We start from the raw sequence: 20,116 nt of genomic DNA, 5'->3' as shown, positions 1-20,116 counted from the left end.
ATAAAAAATTTTAGCATGACTTTTAATCTGCTGTTCGAGGTGGAATATACTTTGGATATATGATAATTTTTTAAAAGAAATGTATTTAATGGCTGAACTGATACATTTGATTAGTGGATGAAAACTAATTAATTAATCTATTGTTGCCTTGATGGTGTTTGACGTTGATGCCGGCCTTAAACATTTTGGACGAGTGAAAACTGCCGTCCGTGCAAGCTTTATAGTTATTTAATTAATGTTATTATAAACAGAAAGAAGATCGCGTTCATCCATGATGTAAGCGTATCTATCTATAATTGAGCCAGTATAATAATTCTTTCACTGTGAGAGAGACTCAACTCAACACTCGTAATGCATTCTTAATTTCAAAATCAAATCCCCTACAAAACTGCTATGTGCATGAAAGAATTGAAGTTTACATATCTTAAATCATGGTTAAAGAGTGTAAGCTGATTTTCATTCACATGTAACAGTGTTTGGTTTCGTAAAATCACGATTCAGTTGTTTCTAAACATGATTTTAGATGAAAAATCCATAATATATAATTAAATAGATATAATACTTTGTTCCATAAAGATGACGAGATCAAAAGTAAAAACTTGTATGAATCAAAGTAACATCATTTTTTAGGAAGGATAACGACATTTTTTATGACACTTTCAATCGATCACAAATAAAGTGTTAATAATATTTCTCTAACACCGTTCTTCATGTGCAAATATAAATGTTTGGTAAGCTCAATATAATTTAGCCAAACTATTTTATTTTAAACGCTTTATTAGATAACATCTTGTAAGTTGTAATGTTTCCTTTTCGTTAAATTTTTTACTTAATGAAAATGTCATAAGTTATCACAATCTTTTTAGTTCATCAATTAAGGTTGTAAATTCGCATGAATGTTATTCTTTAGATTAGACAGTCTAAAAAAAACTTTAAAACTCATATGACTTTGTCAAACACAATTGAAGAAAATTATGTCATAATTATCAAGAATAAGGTGAATATGACACTTGAATGTATGGTGTAATTTTTTAAAACTAAAGGTGAAAGATTGGGTTTATTGGATTAATTGGTTTAAATAATTTATAAGTAAGATCCAATTAGACTCAATTAAAATTAAGGTTAAAAAAGTTTTTGTTTATTCACCTTAGGTTAATGATCGAGTCAAGTTGGGCTCTTGAAATTTAAGCTAAAAAATGAGTTTATTTTGCTTGATCCATTTAATCATATTATTATTTTTAATAAATTTATATATAATTCTTATGATTTTGTATATTAAGTATATTTCTTTTTTTTTTGCTTATTTTTATTTAGGGTTAATTTTCCCATTGACCCGACATGGGATTAGGTTGGACCATCAAATCAACATACTAAACATTGAATCAATCCTTCTTGATTTCATTCTTTAAGTCAGTATGTCTAAGTTGAACAATTCACTTTGCCAACTCTAATTACAGAACTACTCAAACCATATATTATGTGAATCACCAGCAAAATTAATGTGCATCTTACTAAAATATTTCCAGTCCAATGGTCAGTTAAATGACATGAAACACTAACAAAATTTAGTTTCATAGTTATGCCATCTTATTTTCTTTTATTGATTCACCAAAAAAATATATGTTGTTGATTCAGGTGGATAATTTTTTTTTATATCCACCCTAATTAGGTTCTTTGATTTCGTAATGAGACCCTGAGATCTTTTTACAAGTTTCTGCCATTTAGGTTAGCTATGATATTAATCATCAATTTAATTTAACCACGCTTAAAGTTCATCATTTTTATTTAAGAGTGTATTATATGAAAATTAAATTTGAATTCTTTCTAATAAACTTATCGCATGTTATTATTTTACATCATTGGATGTTAGACAAGAAGATGCGGAAATGAAAAAAGAGAGAATAAAAAAAATTAAATTAAGCTACTTAATTCTCTTGTTTAAAGAAACAAAAATGGCCCCAACATTTTCTCAATCTCTCCATTTTGAAAAGAAAGTTGGCTAAACATGATAAAGTGCTAAATTAAACCTTATGCGCGCTTACATATCTACTTTATATTAAGGATATTTACCTAATTATATATATATATATATATATATATATATATATTATTTCTTTATTTAAACTTTTTACATAACAAATTAAGAGAAACTAAAATTTTAACCTTATTTTTTTTTTCCATTCTCACTTCTACCAAACAACCTTAAAATCATCTCACCATTTACTGTATTTTTTTTCTCTTTTTTTCCCATCATTTTTTTACACCAAACAAAGCATACAAATGGGAGTTAATTATGGCTAGGCATATAAAAAGGAGAAAGGTGGCCTAGATGGCTAGATCATAGATGGGTTATTCATCGTTCTCAGCGAGCGAATTAGCAAAGCACGCATCACTGTCAATCCTCATTTCTAGGAGGAAAATGGGGAATATAGTTTGGGCTCGTCTAATATACAACGCCACTTGCACATCAAAGTAAACATTTGGAATAAATAATTTTTGAGGATACCATTGTTATTTTGGTATAAGGAAAAATAGCCAATGTTTTTTTTAGGTAATTAATAACAATGTTATGCTGGGTGAATTAATTTTAGAACAATATTTGTATAATTTCACTGTCAAATAGAAAAAAAAAACATTACAGTATTTTTTTGGTAATTTCTGCAGTTTGGTTAGTGTACGAGGTGTATACATCATTCATATGATTTGGATGTTCTCGTATTAATAACTAGTAACGAGAGAAAAAAATTTATAAGTTTTATCATTATTTGTTTATAAATACCTTTAACATCATATAACTGATTTTCAAGGGAGAAAAAAAAAACATGTTTTCGCTTGATGATGGATAGACTGCATTTATTTTCCCAAAACGTTTCATGCCATCCTCTTCCCTCTATGTACAAATTAGATTATTTTTGACAAAATTAACTAGTTAAAAAGTATAATATTGTAAAAAAATAATAATATCATAATTTATTTTTAAAAAATAACAAGAAAAATAAATAAATATATTAAGAATAAAAATAAAAAAATATAAAAAATTAGAAATTATTATTTTAAAAAATATTACTTCAATTAATGTTTCAAAAAATACTAAAAATTAGTGAGAAATTATTAAAAATAATTGTTTATCAAATAACTAAATAATTTTTTCAGCTAATAAAAAAAATAAAAACTAATTGAAATATCCTATTAAAGTGGTCGATTAATGAATTCAAATACAAGTTAATCATGTAAAATTCCCACCGCGTCAATTTCTTGATGTTTTGATATCATGAAATCAATGGAGCACTTCATTGAATATATTTGATAGTTCTTGTCCGTGGTTGGCAATGTGCAATCATCCTTATAGAAGAAGGAACACCAATCACAAAGATGGACTAGTACTTCCTTTATTTGATTTTCTTAGAAGAGAAAATGAAGAGTCATAGTCGATCCTATTCAAGACCTAATTAGTACTAGTACATATTGAAGAATATTTTAATATTTAAAGTTGATGTGAACATATTACCGAGAATTTAATAAATGTAAAATAATATAGTTAAATTAAAATATACTTATTTGATTCTAGTATTTTATTTGTAATAAAATATTATTGTAGTAGTAGTTATTAAATAGAGCTACAGATAAAAAGCAATTAATGTAAAACATTAACAATAATTTTGAAAAAAAATTGAATAACAATGAATATGAAATGAAGGTAGTAAAAAAAATAAATATGTAACATTTCAAAAAATACTAAAAAAATATATTTATCAAACAATCAAATAAGTTTTTTAATTAATAAAAAAAATCAAAAATTAACTAAAATGTCTAATAAAACATACTTTAAAATTGAACTATCTCACAAGGAAAAAAAATCAATATGTATAAGATCAAATTATTCCTCATCCTAACTATTCCTTTTTTAGTTCAAATTAAATATGATTTTCTTAACTCGATCCAACGACTCGACGTAGGCTTACAATAAATTTTATTTAAAAATATAAAATGAAAGCAAATTAAAACTCAGCCAGGTTAAGAGAGGAAAATAAATGCCACATAACCAGTGGAGTTTTGGGTTTGCTGTTATCGTACTGTATAATCTATCAAATAGGATTTGGAGTATTCCTTTGTACTTCTTTTCTGGTTTGAGACACTCCTTACGTTAAAAACCAGTTTTTTTTTTTCAATAATATTCAGTTTTGTCTTTTTTTTAAAAAAAAAAACTCAAAACATGGCAGACATAAATTGGGTTTGTCTTTCTAGAAAGCAAAAAATTGATCCAAACTATTTTTTAATTTCTGAGTCTAATTAATTAATTCAGATCCGCTTAACTTTATTTCAATTACTGCATCAACGGCGTCAGAGCTTAACGTTGTAAGATCTTGATGGCCCAGAGCCCTAATTTAATTCAATGGTCCTCACATATCAGACTAGTGTCTTGCAGGTGGAAGTAGAATTGTTTCGATGTTAGCTAGTAGTACTAAGGAGTAGTAGAAGAGGTTCACTTTCTAAAAGGAAAGTGAAAAATATTTATATATGTACCTAATAAAGCAACTTTGCATTGAAACTCAATCATTTTCTTATGAAAGTTACTTAGGCTTTCCAAGAAAGTCGAAAAGTTAATGCACTTATAAGTTATAACCCTTGACGTTATGAACCTTCATTATTTACCTTTTTCCTTCTCTGGATAAAACCAAACTATAGTTATCAATAGTTAATGAGCCAATATACAGAGTAACAATTAATGAACAATTAGGTTGAATCAATTGTATCCAGATAAGAAAATAAACAAGAGTACCATGAAATTAAGATTTCTGTCCAATATTTCAAAATTAGTAAAAGAACCTGGATTAGAAATCACTACGTTTTGTTTAATTATGAATATCGGACAAGAGAGTAATGTGACTCTTTCCGGTTAGTCAATTATTTAGCTATATATGTTAATAACAAGAGGTACCTATTACCTAAAAGCAAATGTACTGCACTCTAAAAATTGTTTGATCATTCTTATTTTCTAGTACGATTTTTGTTTTATACTGTATCACGCTCTAGCTGAATATACTTGAACCAGAATAGAGAAATCCACCTTTGTTGCAACCATCATATGCAAGTTTTTCCCGAAGCATCTTATAACAAACATTTTCATATGCTATATTTATCTTTCATATTGTACCTTTCTATCATCATTGGGCTAAAGAGCTACCCACGACCCAATTGATAGAGTGTTGTTTAATCTAGTCCAAAGATGATGTGTATTATGATTTGGTACCTACTTGATTCTCTATCCTCAAAATGTAAATGATAGAATCTAATCATATTTTATCTTCGAAGACCAAAGATATTTGATTAAATTAGATCACCATCTTAGAAACTAGTATATAATTTAGGTTGGACTTAGATATAAGGATAAATTACACACTTTGGATAGACAACCTCAAACTCTACGGAAAACCTATACTAGACACATAAATATTTCCAACCTTTCCAGACTAATTTTGACTAAAGTAAAAGACAAACACATGTTTACTTGTCCAATTACAACAATTTTTTTTGTGTGTGTGTGTAGGAGACTAAGATATTTTAATTTTAATACCATGCAAATATAATGAACATTTGTGAACAGTTATTTTTTACCACTCTACTTAAAAGATGATAACTGTCTTATATGTAACTTTAAGATTATAGAGAATCTAAATGTTTAAAATTAGAGTAACTCTAATCAACGAATTTAATGCGCGCGTGCAAACAAAATTTTGGAAAAGATACTTAAAACACGTGGAAGGAAAATATCATGAAAAATGGGAAAGACAATATAACATGATGGACCATTTCATGTTCAGAGGCATATATAATTGTACCTTTCAAAGATTCTTACCATATTTCGTTTTGGGTCCAAGTGTTGGGTTCATGCATTTGCACCGAGGGGGTAAGAGAACCAACCATACATTGGTATCTAATTGGGGCCACAAGATAGCGAGATTTAACCCCTTGACATGTGCATCATGGTCCATCCTAGCTAGTAATCTAGCTTGGTTCCTGCACCTTAGTGTGTAGCTTCCCACCAATCCCATCTCAGAGGACTCACAAAGTGAAAACTCATTTGCACCTTAGGGGAGTGTTTAATTTGTTGTGTTGCTTTTGGGGTCCCAGGTTTCAATTTAGATGCACACGAATGAAATCATAAGATAAATAAATGCCTTTAAGAGGGCATACCATGTTTTACTTTCACCCTTGGCCTAAACCAAAGTGGGATCATCAACTGCTACTTTGCTTCACCAATCTCAACCCTGCCCATATCGTATGATCAAGTACGTGCGTGTCATGTACCCTGCCCATACCATGTTTTACTTTCACCCTTGGCCTAAACCAAAGTGAATTTTTCACTTCTCTCCTTTTAGTGCTCATGTGTGCCTGCCTCATCATTCATCAATTCATGTCTTTGATGGAGGGGAAATTCTTGAATAAGCACGGTTATAGTTAGGGATCAGTTGATATGTATAGGGATTTTTTAGTATATATGACCAACAACACAATTGTCCATGTCTAGTGCTGAGTGTGACTATGGTAGGTGGCTAATGTTTACTTCAAATTTTCTCTAGATGAAGACTGAAGTGCTAAAATTTGAGAATATATCCATTTTAAAAAAAATTGTTTTTTTTTCTATCACTGTAACCTTAATGAAAAATATTTATCAGTTTATTGATGATTAATCTTTGATAGAAAATTTATCTTATTACCTTTAAAAAATTCAAATTCAGTTTCATTTGAACCAAAGATAAGGTTGTAGAGAAATAATATATATATATATATATATTTATTTTAAAACAATTATATTGTGATATAAACTAATGACTTAGTACTTAAAAGAAACTAATGGCTAGTAAAACACATTTTCGATTATACATTGTGGTAAATAAGCATTAGTATGTAAAAGGCTAATTTATAACATTAATAGGGAAAAAGCTAATAAAATGTTTTTTTTACAATAAAATGAGTATTTTACTTGCACTCACTAAAATATTCAACAATACTTTTATCGATCCTGAATACACTAACCATAATCTAATTGGTAGCAAATGTTTTAGCAGTTATATTTAAACTGTCACTAAGAAGCACAATAATTACCACAAAAAATAACGTTTGGTATAGTTGTCTTGCACTATAGAATTTTATAAAAGCAAGTAGCCATAATCTAGCATAAGTATCAAAAGAGTTGAACAGAGATCTTGAATCCTTGATTATTGTATTGGATATAATGTTTCTTTTGACAGGCATTCAATTATTTTTTCTTTCTTTTCAACGTAGTTGCGGAATTTGTAGCTTTTGCATTAAGGTAACGTGTGTGAGAAATATGAAGGAAAAAGAAAATTTAAAGTTATACTACAAAAAATATTATATTTTGTTGATTAGTATAAAATATAATTAATTTCATAATCTAGTTTCCACTACAATTAAAATGAGCTTCAACAGTCCCCATATGATGAATTTTAATAAGTTAAAAATACATGGAAATATTAAAAACTGGCACCTAAGAGACTAAATTGGGAATAAATATATTAGTGAGTCAGCAAAATTTGAAAATACGATATTTGTCTATTCTTGTGAAAAGTCTAAAAAGTGGTTGTTCTGTGAAGAAAAACGCTTTGATTTGCATTTTCAGAATCTCCTAAAATTGGATGGTGGGGAATCTCACGCCTAGTAGCAACACAAGTAGTACAGAATTAGCTCCATCGTGTATGGATAGGTTTAAAGACTATCCCCACATCTGTAATCGACGCGTACAGCCTCTTCCCTTCTGCTTCTGATTCCACTTCACACTTATAGAAATAATATTATGTTTAACATTGTTACTAATAAAGTTATGAGCTTAAAATCGATGCACTGGTGTAAAGCAATTTGCAGTAAAAAAGAGGGTGTAAAACAATTTTCAACAGTCAACTGATCACAAATAATGTTAGAAATAAGAGTTTAATATTCATTCGTCAAAGTTTATGATAAGTCTTATCCAGTTCATACATTACTTATTTTTTCTAATAAGATATTATACATAACATTTCTAATTAATTAATAGTGTAAATTTTTTGTCCAGTATATATATTACTTTCTCTAAAGTTGTTAGAATATAAAATCTATACACCTATAAAAACAAATGCAGCTACATAAATTGATCTATATAGCTACTCTTCGTCAGCATTTTAGTCTTCCAGAATTTTTGGTAACAATAAGATATGAGATCAGAGCGCTTTGGGCTTGGAAAAGGCTTTTGAAAACATGGAGAAGCCCATGATGTCTGCTGATCAGTAATCTGAGAATAAAAACCACTTGGAATAGCAATTGATTATAAACCGGTTTGGATTTGAGAATAAATAATTAAAATAAATTTCTAAAAGGAAGTAAAATAATTTAAAAATAAAATATCTCAAATTTCTAACTTGATTTAAAATGATAATATAAAAAAGTGTATTGCTATTGTTAATACTTCAAATTATCCTTTTGAAATTGACATTAGGCAGCACTTGAAATAAGAAAAGTGATTAAAAGAAATAAATAACAAGTAAAGATAAAAGGAAAGTAGATTGAGATGATAAAAACATTTGTAAGAGTTATTTTAACTCTTATTAAGTCACATATCTTATTCTGCTCTTATATATTTAGATTTTATTTCTTTCAAACATATTCTTAATTTTATTTTGATTCAACATTTATCTCAAAAAAAAATTTCTCTATTATCTCAAATCATTTTTTTTATCTTATCCGTGTATTTTATTTTCTTAACATTTTTTTACAGATTCTTAACAACTTATTTATTTCAATTTATCTTTACTTTTAATTCAATTTCGATAATTTTAAAAAATAATTTCTCAATAATTAAAAATAAAATTGTATTACAATATAAATTATTTATGGTAAACTCAAAATATAATTTTATACTGCCAAAAATATTTATTTATTATAATATAATTTATGTATTTTAAAAAATCCTATTTATTATAAATTTTAATTATAAAATGAGGCATTTATTAATGAATGAATAGCCTAAAGTACTACCAATACGCAGGTAATCTAGAAATGAGATGTTAAGTTGTTTGGCTTTTGGATGAGTTTTTTTTTTTTATATAATTTTCAATCCCATCCGTTCATATAGATCCAAGGGCTTAAAAAAAAACGCAGGACTCAGGACCCGTTTCCAATTTTGTTAGAGCCGCCAAATGATAATGCAAAACAAATTAGAAAAAGCGAATACTTACGTTGTAAAAAAACAAAAAAACAGAGAAATTGTTACCATTTGTGATTTGTGAGTTCCTACGCAGTGTTCTCTTTCGTTGTTGTTGGTCGTGCTCGTCCTCCTTTCTCTCGGCGATCCGAAGCGCAAAACCACCGCAATCCCTACGAATTTCGTGTCTCGATCCCGAATCTCAAGGTAACAAACACCGATTCCAAAATCTATTGTTCTGTTCGACTTCCATGTTAATCTTGGTAATGATTTTGATGCTTAGATTCTTAGATTCTCTTCGTGGCACAGGATGGCTTTTTCTTTTGTTTTGTTGTTGCACGCTCATAGTCATAGGGATAGCTATTCTGCTTGTAAAGTCTTGTTTTTGTTCATCTACTTTTGTGGCCTTGGTCTAATTAGTCAATTCTCATTCCTATTTTCTTTAATATATGTTCATATTTTAAAAAATAGATTTGAAATTGCATGCTTCCTGGGTTGAAACAAGTAGGGTGCGTTTGGTTTAATATACAAGATATAGTTAAGGATGTTCAAGTTCATTCTTGGAGATGGTTGAGGGCAAGGAGGAAAGGTTTTACTTATTCTTTGACATCATGGATATCAAATCCTAGAAATGTCTTGGAGAAAGTTCAATACATCTTTTGAATAATGACGCAGAATGTTGGAGGTTGAAATATGGGAAATCAGTTGTATAAGGTTGTTGACTGGTGGACGTTGGAATTGGCAGTTGCTGAATAAAGAATTTATATGAGGGATGTGGTGCAATGGCATGGGATAGTTATGGTGAGGGACCAAACTGGGGGAATGAGTTAGTGGATATTATTATGTTCAAGTTTGAAGACTTATGGAAGCGGTCAAAGTTATGAAATAATTCTCAGGTATCAGTTGGGGATATGGATCGAAAACATGGTGGGCACTTGGTTCTGGATCTGCTATACATACATAATTTAGATGTAGATGGTCCAATTTTGAACAGATAAAAGGCAGTTAAAACAATAAAAGGGAATGCTTTCGGATGTGTCGCAGGAAAAGAATAAATGGATTTTAACTCAAAGATGATGTGCTTTTGGATGCTTTCATATGATCAGAATCGATGATGTGCTTTTGGTCCTTTGGTTGCTTCGAATTATGCAGGTTTAAAGATTGGTAATATGCTGCAGCAGGAAGTGAGCAGAGAAATATAGTTGGTATTTAAAGTTTTTTTTTTTCTATTTCTCTGTGTTGGATTTATACTCTGGGTGTTATCTAGAGGTCTTTTGAACTATGATGAAGTATACTGTTGCTGTCTTGGTTTTGGGCACTACTTGTGCTAAAACTGAGTGTTTTTTAATATTATATTCATCTTGGCCTTTCAATAAAAATAAAAATAAAAAGCTACTGTGCGAGGCTATATGTAAAAATTAATTCCCTAACCATATATGTATAAGAAATAATATTAATAGGGAATACACCTGAAGGCATTATAACAAATAGTTAATGCTTATGTGTTTCTTAACTGTTTGTTTCGAAGATCATTGACAAAATTGATTTTGAAATGATCTGATTTAAGTAGCATTGACAAAAAGCTACTTAAAGTTATTTCAACTTTGGACCCATAATCAATTCTTCAATGTGAAATCAAACATGTGAAAATTTACCTAAAATTGCATTAAGTGATATTTCAACGTAATTCTAGAGAATATAACGTGAAACCAAACATGCACTAAGTCTGATGAAAACACTTTCAAAGATTTTATATGAAAAAAATGTTTGAGTTATTTGACTTGATTCCAACTAACCCAAAAATGAAAATTTGTTTTTGCAGCTGGAAGAGATGAATTGGATTCAGCGCAAGATCTACCTTTACAATGTGACTTTTGGGCTGTATATGTTGGACTGGTGGGAGCGTTGTACCTTCAGTATCCTTTATTCCACTCTATAGTCTATTCTAAATGGATTTTAACTCCTTTATATGTTTTTCCTTTTTAATTCTCCTGGGATGCAAAATTTTGATCATTTCTAGATATTTATGTGGGGTTTTCTTTAAAAAGATTCATCAATTGTTCGAAATTTGTTTGTCACATAATTGTAAGTTAAGTCTGTCCAATAGTGCTTTTGGTGTACTTTGGTTAGAAAGACAACCGAAACTATGTTAGAGAATTATGACAAAGAAGTTAAGGAATTTCTTAAATTCATATGCTGCCTTGTCTGTTGTGTTACTGCTTGTTGGAGTTCCTAAACTTATGTAGATATTGTGGTGATTATATTAATGTGTTTCGTTCTACGATACGTTACTCAGTTCTTCAAGAGGTAGTGTATCTCCTCTGTCTTTTTAATTAGTGACATAAATTGAATTTGGCCAATTCTTAACATGCTGGTAGTTCACTAGATTATAATGATGTATAATTTTATATATGGTTATTCAGCTAGTTTTTATTTCACTTATTTAGGAATGCATGTCACTAGTCTGCAGAGAATATTTAACATGCATGTAGTAAACAGCACACTCTGACATTTCTCCAATCTCCACCTATTCAAACTCTTAACAAAATACTTTTTTACGTCACTAAACTCCTACATTTGTCTCTATGGAGCATACTATGGGCTATTAGACTATATTCAAATTTTAGAAAACTCAGATCTATATATGTACAACATCTTTACGTGCAGTCATTGTAAATTAGAGATCCAAGCCGAAATAAGCACAGCAACATACAATTCTTAGAGGGATTATATATTTATATTCTTGGCATCTAAATAATCCAATTGATGTAAATCCTTTGTAGTGCAACGGTATACCATTCAGAGAGCCCTTTATAGCTTAGCATCCGATTCAGCTCCCATTCCCAATTCTGAATATTCAAGTAAATGTAGAATTGTAGATTCTTCGCACGCAATACTTCCACAGCCTTTGAATAAAAAATAAAAGTGTTCAAAATCTTTAATTATTGTTGAAGACACTTATATTGCAATTTTAGCAGTGTTTTTTTAAACTGCACTAGACCAGCTTGGAAATGCGACCTTATTTCTTGTATGATTTCTTATCATGCAATTGCAAGAGAATGTCTGTGCATGTTGTAATTGAAATTACTGTATCAATTTGACCTTTTCTTCCCGTCTAAACTTTTTGTATTTTAAAAATTTCAGGTATGTTTGGTAAGAAGCAAAACCATTGTCACGGGAAGAAGCAAATGTAGATTGGTGTAGCTGAATAGGGAATATCTTGATATAGCCTGACTTGGAATTTCTTAAAGCTACCCAAAAATTGAGCTTTTGATGCCCCAACTATACACCGTCATGAATCTTATTTGAACATTTATTTTCATATAAGCTTGTATGGGATGCCAATTAGCATTCTTTACATTGTAATAATTGTTGGGAATGCTCAGTACTAAGCGTTTTGACTTTTTGAATAGTGGAAAGTGTGAGCTCCACCGTAATGCCATCAAAGGTTTCTTGACTTTCTTCATAAAAAAGGGGAAGTGTAACTAAAGAAAAAACATTTTTCACATTTCGAGATGGAATGACTAAAGCTAGCTAAAATTTTAGTCCTTTTTATTTTTCTAAATTGGAGAGCATAGTAAGAAAAACTTAGAGGGGCATTGGATAAAATTATGTGTTCAATTTTAAAATATCATCTAAATAGTCATGGATGAATCCTCTTTACTGGAATTAATGCTTGTTATTCATCCTCTTTAGTGGAATTGTGGAATTATGATTCCGTTGAATCTAAAACTTAAAGAAAGAAAAAAGAAAGTGTGGAGGCAAAAGAGAAGAAAATAAGAAAAGCATAGTGCTGGGAAGTGAGGGGTGAGGAAAGAGGAAGAAAGGAGGGTAAGAGTATCATTTTGCATGTTTTTGAAAAAGCGAGGTGAAAATTACAAAAATAGAAGTGAGAATAATAATTTAAATGTTCTGTTCTTAGATTGTCTAACAAATATTACCTTCAAAATAAAACTACAGGTGGTATAATTATTATTTAATGTTTCACACTAGTTTAATGTTTTCCATTAAGAAATTATTAAGAAAAATATTTAAATGCTAAAATCATATACTGTTTAAAAATAATCATAGGCAAATGTCTAAACAAGGTCCTAAATTCAAACCTTGTTTGCGCCGTTGTGCAAAAAAAATAAAAAAACACAGTAAATTTTTGTTATTAACTTCGTATTTTCATTAGTAAGTATTTCGTACATTATATAATTATTTTAAAATTAAGATAAAAAAATAAAAGTATTGATTAAAAGATTAAAAAACTTTAATTTCTGCAATGAGATATGCCTAACAAAATATAAATAGTTGAAAAAAATATACTAAACAAAATAAGAGAAGAATAATTGAGAATATTTTAATCATAATATAATAATATTTGATTTTAATAAAAAATATCTTCATGTGTGCAAATTAACCTTAAAAATAAAAAAAAATTATAATAAATTATAGGTTTAAATGTTCATAAAAAAATGCATTTTAAAATACACCGTCCATTCCTTGGAAAAAAATACTGTTCATATTGAATAAATTATAAAAAAAAAAAGTTTTATAAACATACTATTAAATGATCTCTTTTTAACTTATAAAAATATTTACTTTTTTGTTTCGACCTTTTTCCTAAAAACTTATTTATCTTAAATTATTCAGACATTTTAACTAAAAAATTCTTTATAAACACAACTATTAATATTTTGACACACTTTATTAAAATTAAAATCAATGATGGATACATCTTTAGACCCACTCCATGTTTTGAAACGTTGTAAACCATGACCTCCAGCTTAACAATACGTATGGATAAAACTACCACAAATGGTGTCAAACACGTGCTACAACGTGCTGGTTGTAGAAATAGTAATTACATACATTTCATCAAAGAACTAAATATACCATCCAATGCTTTACAGAGGGAGTTTTGTGTGATGTCCAACCGAAAATGATATTTTGGGAAAACTAGCGTCTCTAAATGATAATATGATCTCATAAAACTATTAACATTTTATTAAAGAAACATGCAAATTATAATAAGTCAGTAACCATCTTTCGAGAAGCTAGAACTGGCATGTAAATCTTTACAACTAGGGGTTATATAACCAGCAAAGAGGTTTGTCATGTCATGTGGGACATAAAAAATCACCACAATAAGTATAAGAAAAATATACCACCCACTACACTTGTTCTCATCATCAGCATAAACAACCTAGGACCTTCACACCTGGGTCAATGATGTTGATGTTGATGTTGTTGTACCAGACTCTATCTTGTAAACCTCTAAGTTTGAAGTAGCCACAGCAGACAGACTATAAATCTCGGGAGATCGAAACTCATCACAGTCTGTGGAGCCATTCTTGGTGAAAAATGCAATCATAGTATTCATCATCCTACTCACAGCTGACTCGAATTCTTTCTGGGCGTTAGCCGTAGAACTATTGCCACAACTTGGAGCTAGATTATGTAGAACCGACCCGACCGGAGCCCCCTCTGTGTATGATTTACATGCTCTCAGTATTTCAAATGCTCGGGTACGGAAATGTCCCGCAACCAGCTCCTCAAAGTGCTGCACATGAAGGAAATGTTAAATAAGTTGGAGGGTGATAATCCACAAGTACTCTGCATTTCCTGTTTATTCATCAAAGTAGCAACTCCTAGTATCCTACAAGTCTCAAATAATAATTAGTAAAATGGATTTCATATTAATTCTTTCTTTTTACTTGATACATAAAGTGTCAGTTATCTGTTACAGTTTTAAATATGAAGAATTAAAATTTATTCATAATAATTTCTTAATTTTTTAATACCATAGGCTAAAGTCACTGAAAGTAATTTTCCAACACAATACATTATTCAGCTCCTAAAATCTGTAGCCTGTTTAGTGACTTCATAATCCTCTTCTCATCTATTTATTTTTAACATCTAGTCAAACTTTAATATTATAAATTAATATAATATATATTATATGACATGACATCTAAAATCTTGAAACAGATATTTAGTTTTCCTGGTCCAATTTATTGAGTAGAAACAGTATCATAAAAAAAGCAGCCAAATCCATCAAACACCCATCTTTGAAATTCAGCTCAGAATCACAACAATTACTAGAAAAATAAGTGACCATTTGGTTTGAAAAAATGTTTGCTATTCTCATTTTCTGATTTCACTTTTAATTACCAAAATACCATCTTGTTTTAACTTTGTATGCTGTTTTTATATGTTTGTACCTTGTATATGAAACAGTAAATACAACTTTTTATTGTTTTGTTTTCACTATTTCTTATACAAACAAACTTTGCAAACAGTTAAGATGAAAACAAGGTGGCATTTTTAGTAATTAAAAATGAAAATAGAAAATAAAAACAGAAAACATTTTTCTCAAATCAAACAGCCACTAAGATATCGAAATCAAAGACATATACCCAACGATTACAGAATCATGTATTGTTCTAGTCTACATACCTTTGGGGGTTTACGCAGAGTATACATCATTGTCTTTAAGGATAAAATAAATGTACTCTCGTTGTACTCCTTAGATCTTCTTTGCCCCTCAGCACCAGGATATGTTGACGTATACCCAGGCTCATTAAAAAAAGGCTTCTCATTTAGAATTAGAGCTTGTATCGAAACCAACACTTGTAGCATGGTTGATTTTTCTGGTATCCAATTTTCACTATTACTACCATGCCAAGTGCCCAAGAGACTAAGGCAGACTTTTCCACAATTATATAAATTTGGATTTAGCCTTAGGCCACCTGAATGGTAGTGAACTTTCTGCAGAAGATAATATGAGTTTATATTATACACACAGCACGAGACACACCTTAAAACATATGGAACATGGATGATACATACCGGTGGACCTGCAGGGTAGGTAGAAGGAAAGAGGCAATCGAAAAAGAAAAGACCATCATGGTATGGGGTGCCTTGAGGTCCAATTATAACAGCCCTTAGAAGCTCCATCCTTGATTCACTAACTCTCACAAAGATTGTCTCTGTAAAAGTAAGTTCACAAGCAATGATTGAAAATCAAAGCAAATTTTCATAAAGGTTGAATTTCATGTTTCACCAAAATGGTAAAAGATTGGATGGTAACAAAAGAGGTTGGATGATGATTTTCCATTCTCCCAAAAAAGATTTTAAAGATGGCAATTGTTATTAGAAAAGTGGATTAAAAAAATTGCACGAGAGACACTTCAAATAATACGTCTCAAGGAAAGGCCACAACAGCAACAAATATAATCTTGTAGATAAAGGATAACGAATATCTTTTTTAGAGAGAGAAAGACTTTACCTGGCAGATTTTCCTCTAAAATTTTCCATTCCTCCTGGATCTTTTTGGCCCAATTTTTAGGCTTCTGTAACATTTTAAAAAAGGCAGATTATATGCAATCAGTTGCTTAAAATTTAAAAATACATGTTGGCAAATGCAACCTATTACACAAAAATAGTTTCCCAATATTTATCACCTGTGCATCTTTAGTTTCCTCCTTATCATAGTGATGATCGGGAAAAGAGTCAACAGTATCAAATTGCTTAAACTGTCGAAACTTTTGCAGGACAATATCTTCAGTTTCATCCACTTTTGCCTTGGAACTAGATTCTGTACGGGAAAAAGCAACAGCCTGCTTGCATTCACAAGAAGAAATGTCCTTCAACCAAGGCAGTGATGCCTCCACCCCAGGAGGCAAATCCACATTGTCTAATTGGTCCTGCATACTTGAATAGTCATCTTCATAAATATCATCATCATTGTAATCAAAATCATAATCAGCATCTTCATCTCCGTCATCGTCAATCATATCTGCATCATCATCAATCATATCCTCGTCATCTTGACATGAAATATCAGAATTGGAACCATTATGATTGTTTGAATTCAGTGATCCTGAGGTAGAACTCTTGCAGAGATCACCACTCCCAGATGACTCTCCAACACTCACAGAATTTCCATGATCACTGATCAAAGTGTCCTGCAAAAGAAGATAAGCCAAAAAAAATTTTAAAAAATAAACACATAGTACTATAGGTAATGCTAAGCACATGGGTTCATCCCCAAGCTAAACAAAAAATTAAATAGTTTTCCACTGCCACCTATTGCAACTTTTTCACTATACTCCCCCCCACCCTCCCCAATACACACACCCCATCTTTTCCCCCCAGAAATTGTTCTTTTTTTCAACCTTGATTATGTAAAAAGTAACCCATCCATTGTATAATGGCATAATATGCAGGATTGACACAGGAAGTGACTTTGCTGCAATGTGCAGATTAGTAAGTCCAGCAGTAAGCCACCATGTCAACAGATTTTTCACTTTGCTACTAAGTTTGGGTGATTTAAGAACACTCTCTTGTCTCTATTATTAAACCGTAGGCATGATATATCATGAAGAACATACCAACCACATCATATCACTGTTAAGAAGTAATAAGATTCAGCTACAGGTATCGATAGGCTATGAAGTCAACTCTGATAGGGGCTTTGATACTATGGGGTGCCTAAGTCCCACATCGAGTAGTATATGATGCATAGTGAAGTACTTAAGTGCCTAGTTTTTAAGGGAGGGTTCTCTAAGTACTTGGGTGCATATCAAAATCATTAATTTTAAGGGGTAGGGGAAAAAGACAATCCCTTATCCATGAATTTAACATGTACCAACTACTTATTCAGTTTAGGATCATACCCAGAATTTGCATGCGATGTAACTGGCACTCGAAACAAAAGTCCAGTCAGTTTCACTCAATATACTAACAATTAACAACTAATATTTGCCCATAAAAAAAAAGTCCAGTTTCATTTTTTTTACAACAATAGAAATTTAATACTAAAAAGCTTAGAAGATATTTACATACTCCCAAATCAAATGTACAAACAAACACAAACACGTTATCAAAGTCGGTCTTTTGGCTATTTTCAAAGATGATGAGTTCTTAGAAAAAACGAGCTAGTTGTATGGCATTTTACGCATTGCTCCCACCCACATTAGGAAATATCGCTGTTAAATTATTAATGGCGACGTTTCAATTGTTCCGTTGCACACCAGCCAGAAATCAACACTCCCGATAGCAACAAATTTATGAGCCAAAACGAGGAAGGTAAAAATCCTTTCATAAAAAAAGAAGAGGACCAAAAGAACAAAGGGAGAAAAAAATCATCAAAAAAGAAAGAAAAAAAACGTGAGCTTGCAAAATTCAGACGATCGAGGATGAAGGGTCAAAATCCAAAAGGGCACAGAAGACGAACATGAACAGAACGAAAACATAAGCCCATATGATAAAGCAACAACCTTTACCCATAATATAAGTCCGACAAACATGAGTGATACAAGGAACGGAAAATGAAGAAGAAAAAAGGGAATATTTTTACGGTGAATTGGTGGAAAGGGGTACCTGCTCCGGTTTTCGTTTCTTCATCCCAGAATTGTGAGGGGTTTCGTGAAGATCCATCGGAATTGAACAGAACCCCAACACAACACAACACAAGTTAAACAATACAAGCTTAGAGAGAAAGATACCACCTAAGTGCAGACGAAGAGCCACTTACACTCCAAAAAAGGGGTCAAAATAATACCTAGTGTTAATTAATATACAGAATACTGTAAATGTTTTTCTTTAGGAAGAGAAAAAAAACTGATTTTTACGTAATTATATTTTTTAATAAAAAATTAAATCTATAAATTTCATTTTATATTTAAAACTAAATAATAATTTAAATTATAAGATAAAAAGTATCTATTAACTTAAATCGACATCAATACCTCAGAATAATTAATGATTAATTTCGATTGAAAAATACTTGATTCACACAAAAAAAAATAAAGAAACATTAATATATCTCCTGTGTATCTGCTTCTACTATTTATCCACTATGTATCGAATCATTCCCATATTAGTTTAAAAAACTCAACTAAATAACAATTTTAAAAATAATAAATGTATTTTTTTAAAAAAATTCTTGACAGGATATTAATTTTTATAATTGTAGTTAGAGAAGCACCAATCCAAGACCGTATAATTAAAAACAACTAATAAAAAGAAACTAACATTTAAAATAAAAAATAAAAAAGGAAATGGACAATTATTTCCTTCATTTACGCAATTATATCATTCTGTTTTTGTTTTTGTATTGTTTCATAAAATTATGTTCAGGAAGTAAAAATGTATATATATGACATTGTTACAGTATTAATTTTTTAGAAGTTGAAAAGATTTAAATATAAAAAAAAAACATTAATCTTTATTTAACTTAATCTTAAAAAGAAATTAAATAAAAAATTATACTTACCGGAATGGAACTAACCAATGTCAAGGTACACATGATAAGCAGACTCATTATCTCACAAGTTGTACTAAGAGTACCCTTGTTAATGGGATAAGAGTAGAGCTTGCAAAATAAAGGACGATAAAACTTAAAACTTAAGTGAGAGATGGAAGTTGTTTGTAGGAATTGTTAGAGATAATTACTAGCGTTTATATGATAGCTAGTAGATAATTATAATTAAGAGATAATGTTGTAGCTTATAAATAATTGAATACATGACATGTGATAAAAAGGTTGTGACATTCAAATAATGAAGTGATTAAAAATAATTTGTCGAGTTGGGAGTCCAATAGCTAAGGACAATGTGTCTGTGTTCCTATGTCATGTGTCATGTCTGATATAGAGAGCTAGTATACGTATTGGAACATCATATCGTCTTGATACATGTATCTTGTGGGTCCAGAACAATATAAAAATTAAATTATTTTTATTTCCTAACAATTAAATTAAACAACTCTCATCTCTCACTTAAAACTTAAGTGAGAGAGGGGAGTTGTTTGTAGGAATTGTTAGAGATAATTACTAGCGTCTATATGATAGTTAGTAGATAATTATAATTAAGAGATAATGTTGTAGCTTATAAATAATTGAATACATCACACGTGGTAAAGAGGTTG

The 20,116-nt window shown here is 30.1% G+C and overlaps 2 protein-coding genes across 3 annotated transcripts; one reads left to right on the top strand and one right to left on the bottom strand.

The window, feature by feature from the left end:
* The first annotated feature begins 9,197 nt into the window (after positions 1-9,197).
* LOC114422936 lies at positions 9,198-12,669 on the top strand. Of its 2 annotated transcripts, XM_028389506.1 has the most exons (5): positions 9,198-9,403; positions 10,349-10,401; positions 11,019-11,112; positions 11,443-11,503; positions 12,341-12,669. In XM_028389506.1, exons 3-5 carry the CDS (start codon positions 11,028-11,030, stop codon positions 12,351-12,353), a joined length of 159 nt encoding a protein of 52 aa, XP_028245307.1. In that variant the 5' UTR covers positions 9,198-9,403; positions 10,349-10,401; positions 11,019-11,027; the 3' UTR covers positions 12,354-12,669. The 2 variants fall into 2 exon arrangements, with proteins under 2 accessions (XP_028245307.1, XP_028245306.1); XM_028389505.1 differs by lacking the exon at positions 10,349-10,401 and having other exon boundaries at positions 9,208-9,403.
* A 1,493-nt stretch (positions 12,670-14,162) lies between these two features.
* LOC114421563 (putative ubiquitin-conjugating enzyme E2 38) lies at positions 14,163-18,741 on the bottom strand. Its single transcript, XM_028387542.1, has 6 exons — positions 18,569-18,741; positions 16,648-17,151; positions 16,473-16,536; positions 16,034-16,173; positions 15,641-15,952; positions 14,163-14,744 (listed from the first exon to the last, which is right to left on the bottom strand). The coding sequence occupies exons 1-6, from the start codon at positions 18,623-18,625 to the stop codon at positions 14,397-14,399; spliced, it is 1,425 nt and encodes a 474-aa protein (XP_028243343.1). The 5' UTR covers positions 18,626-18,741; the 3' UTR covers positions 14,163-14,396.
* Between the last annotated feature and the right edge of the window lie 1,375 nt (positions 18,742-20,116).

The sequence above is a fragment of the Glycine soja genome, chromosome 8 (assembly GCF_004193775.1).
Source record: "Glycine soja cultivar W05 chromosome 8, ASM419377v2, whole genome shotgun sequence".
Classification (NCBI taxonomy): domain Eukaryota; kingdom Viridiplantae; phylum Streptophyta; class Magnoliopsida; order Fabales; family Fabaceae; genus Glycine; species Glycine soja.
Note: the sequence above shows the minus strand (reverse complement) of the source record. Positions and strands in the feature narration are given on the sequence as shown.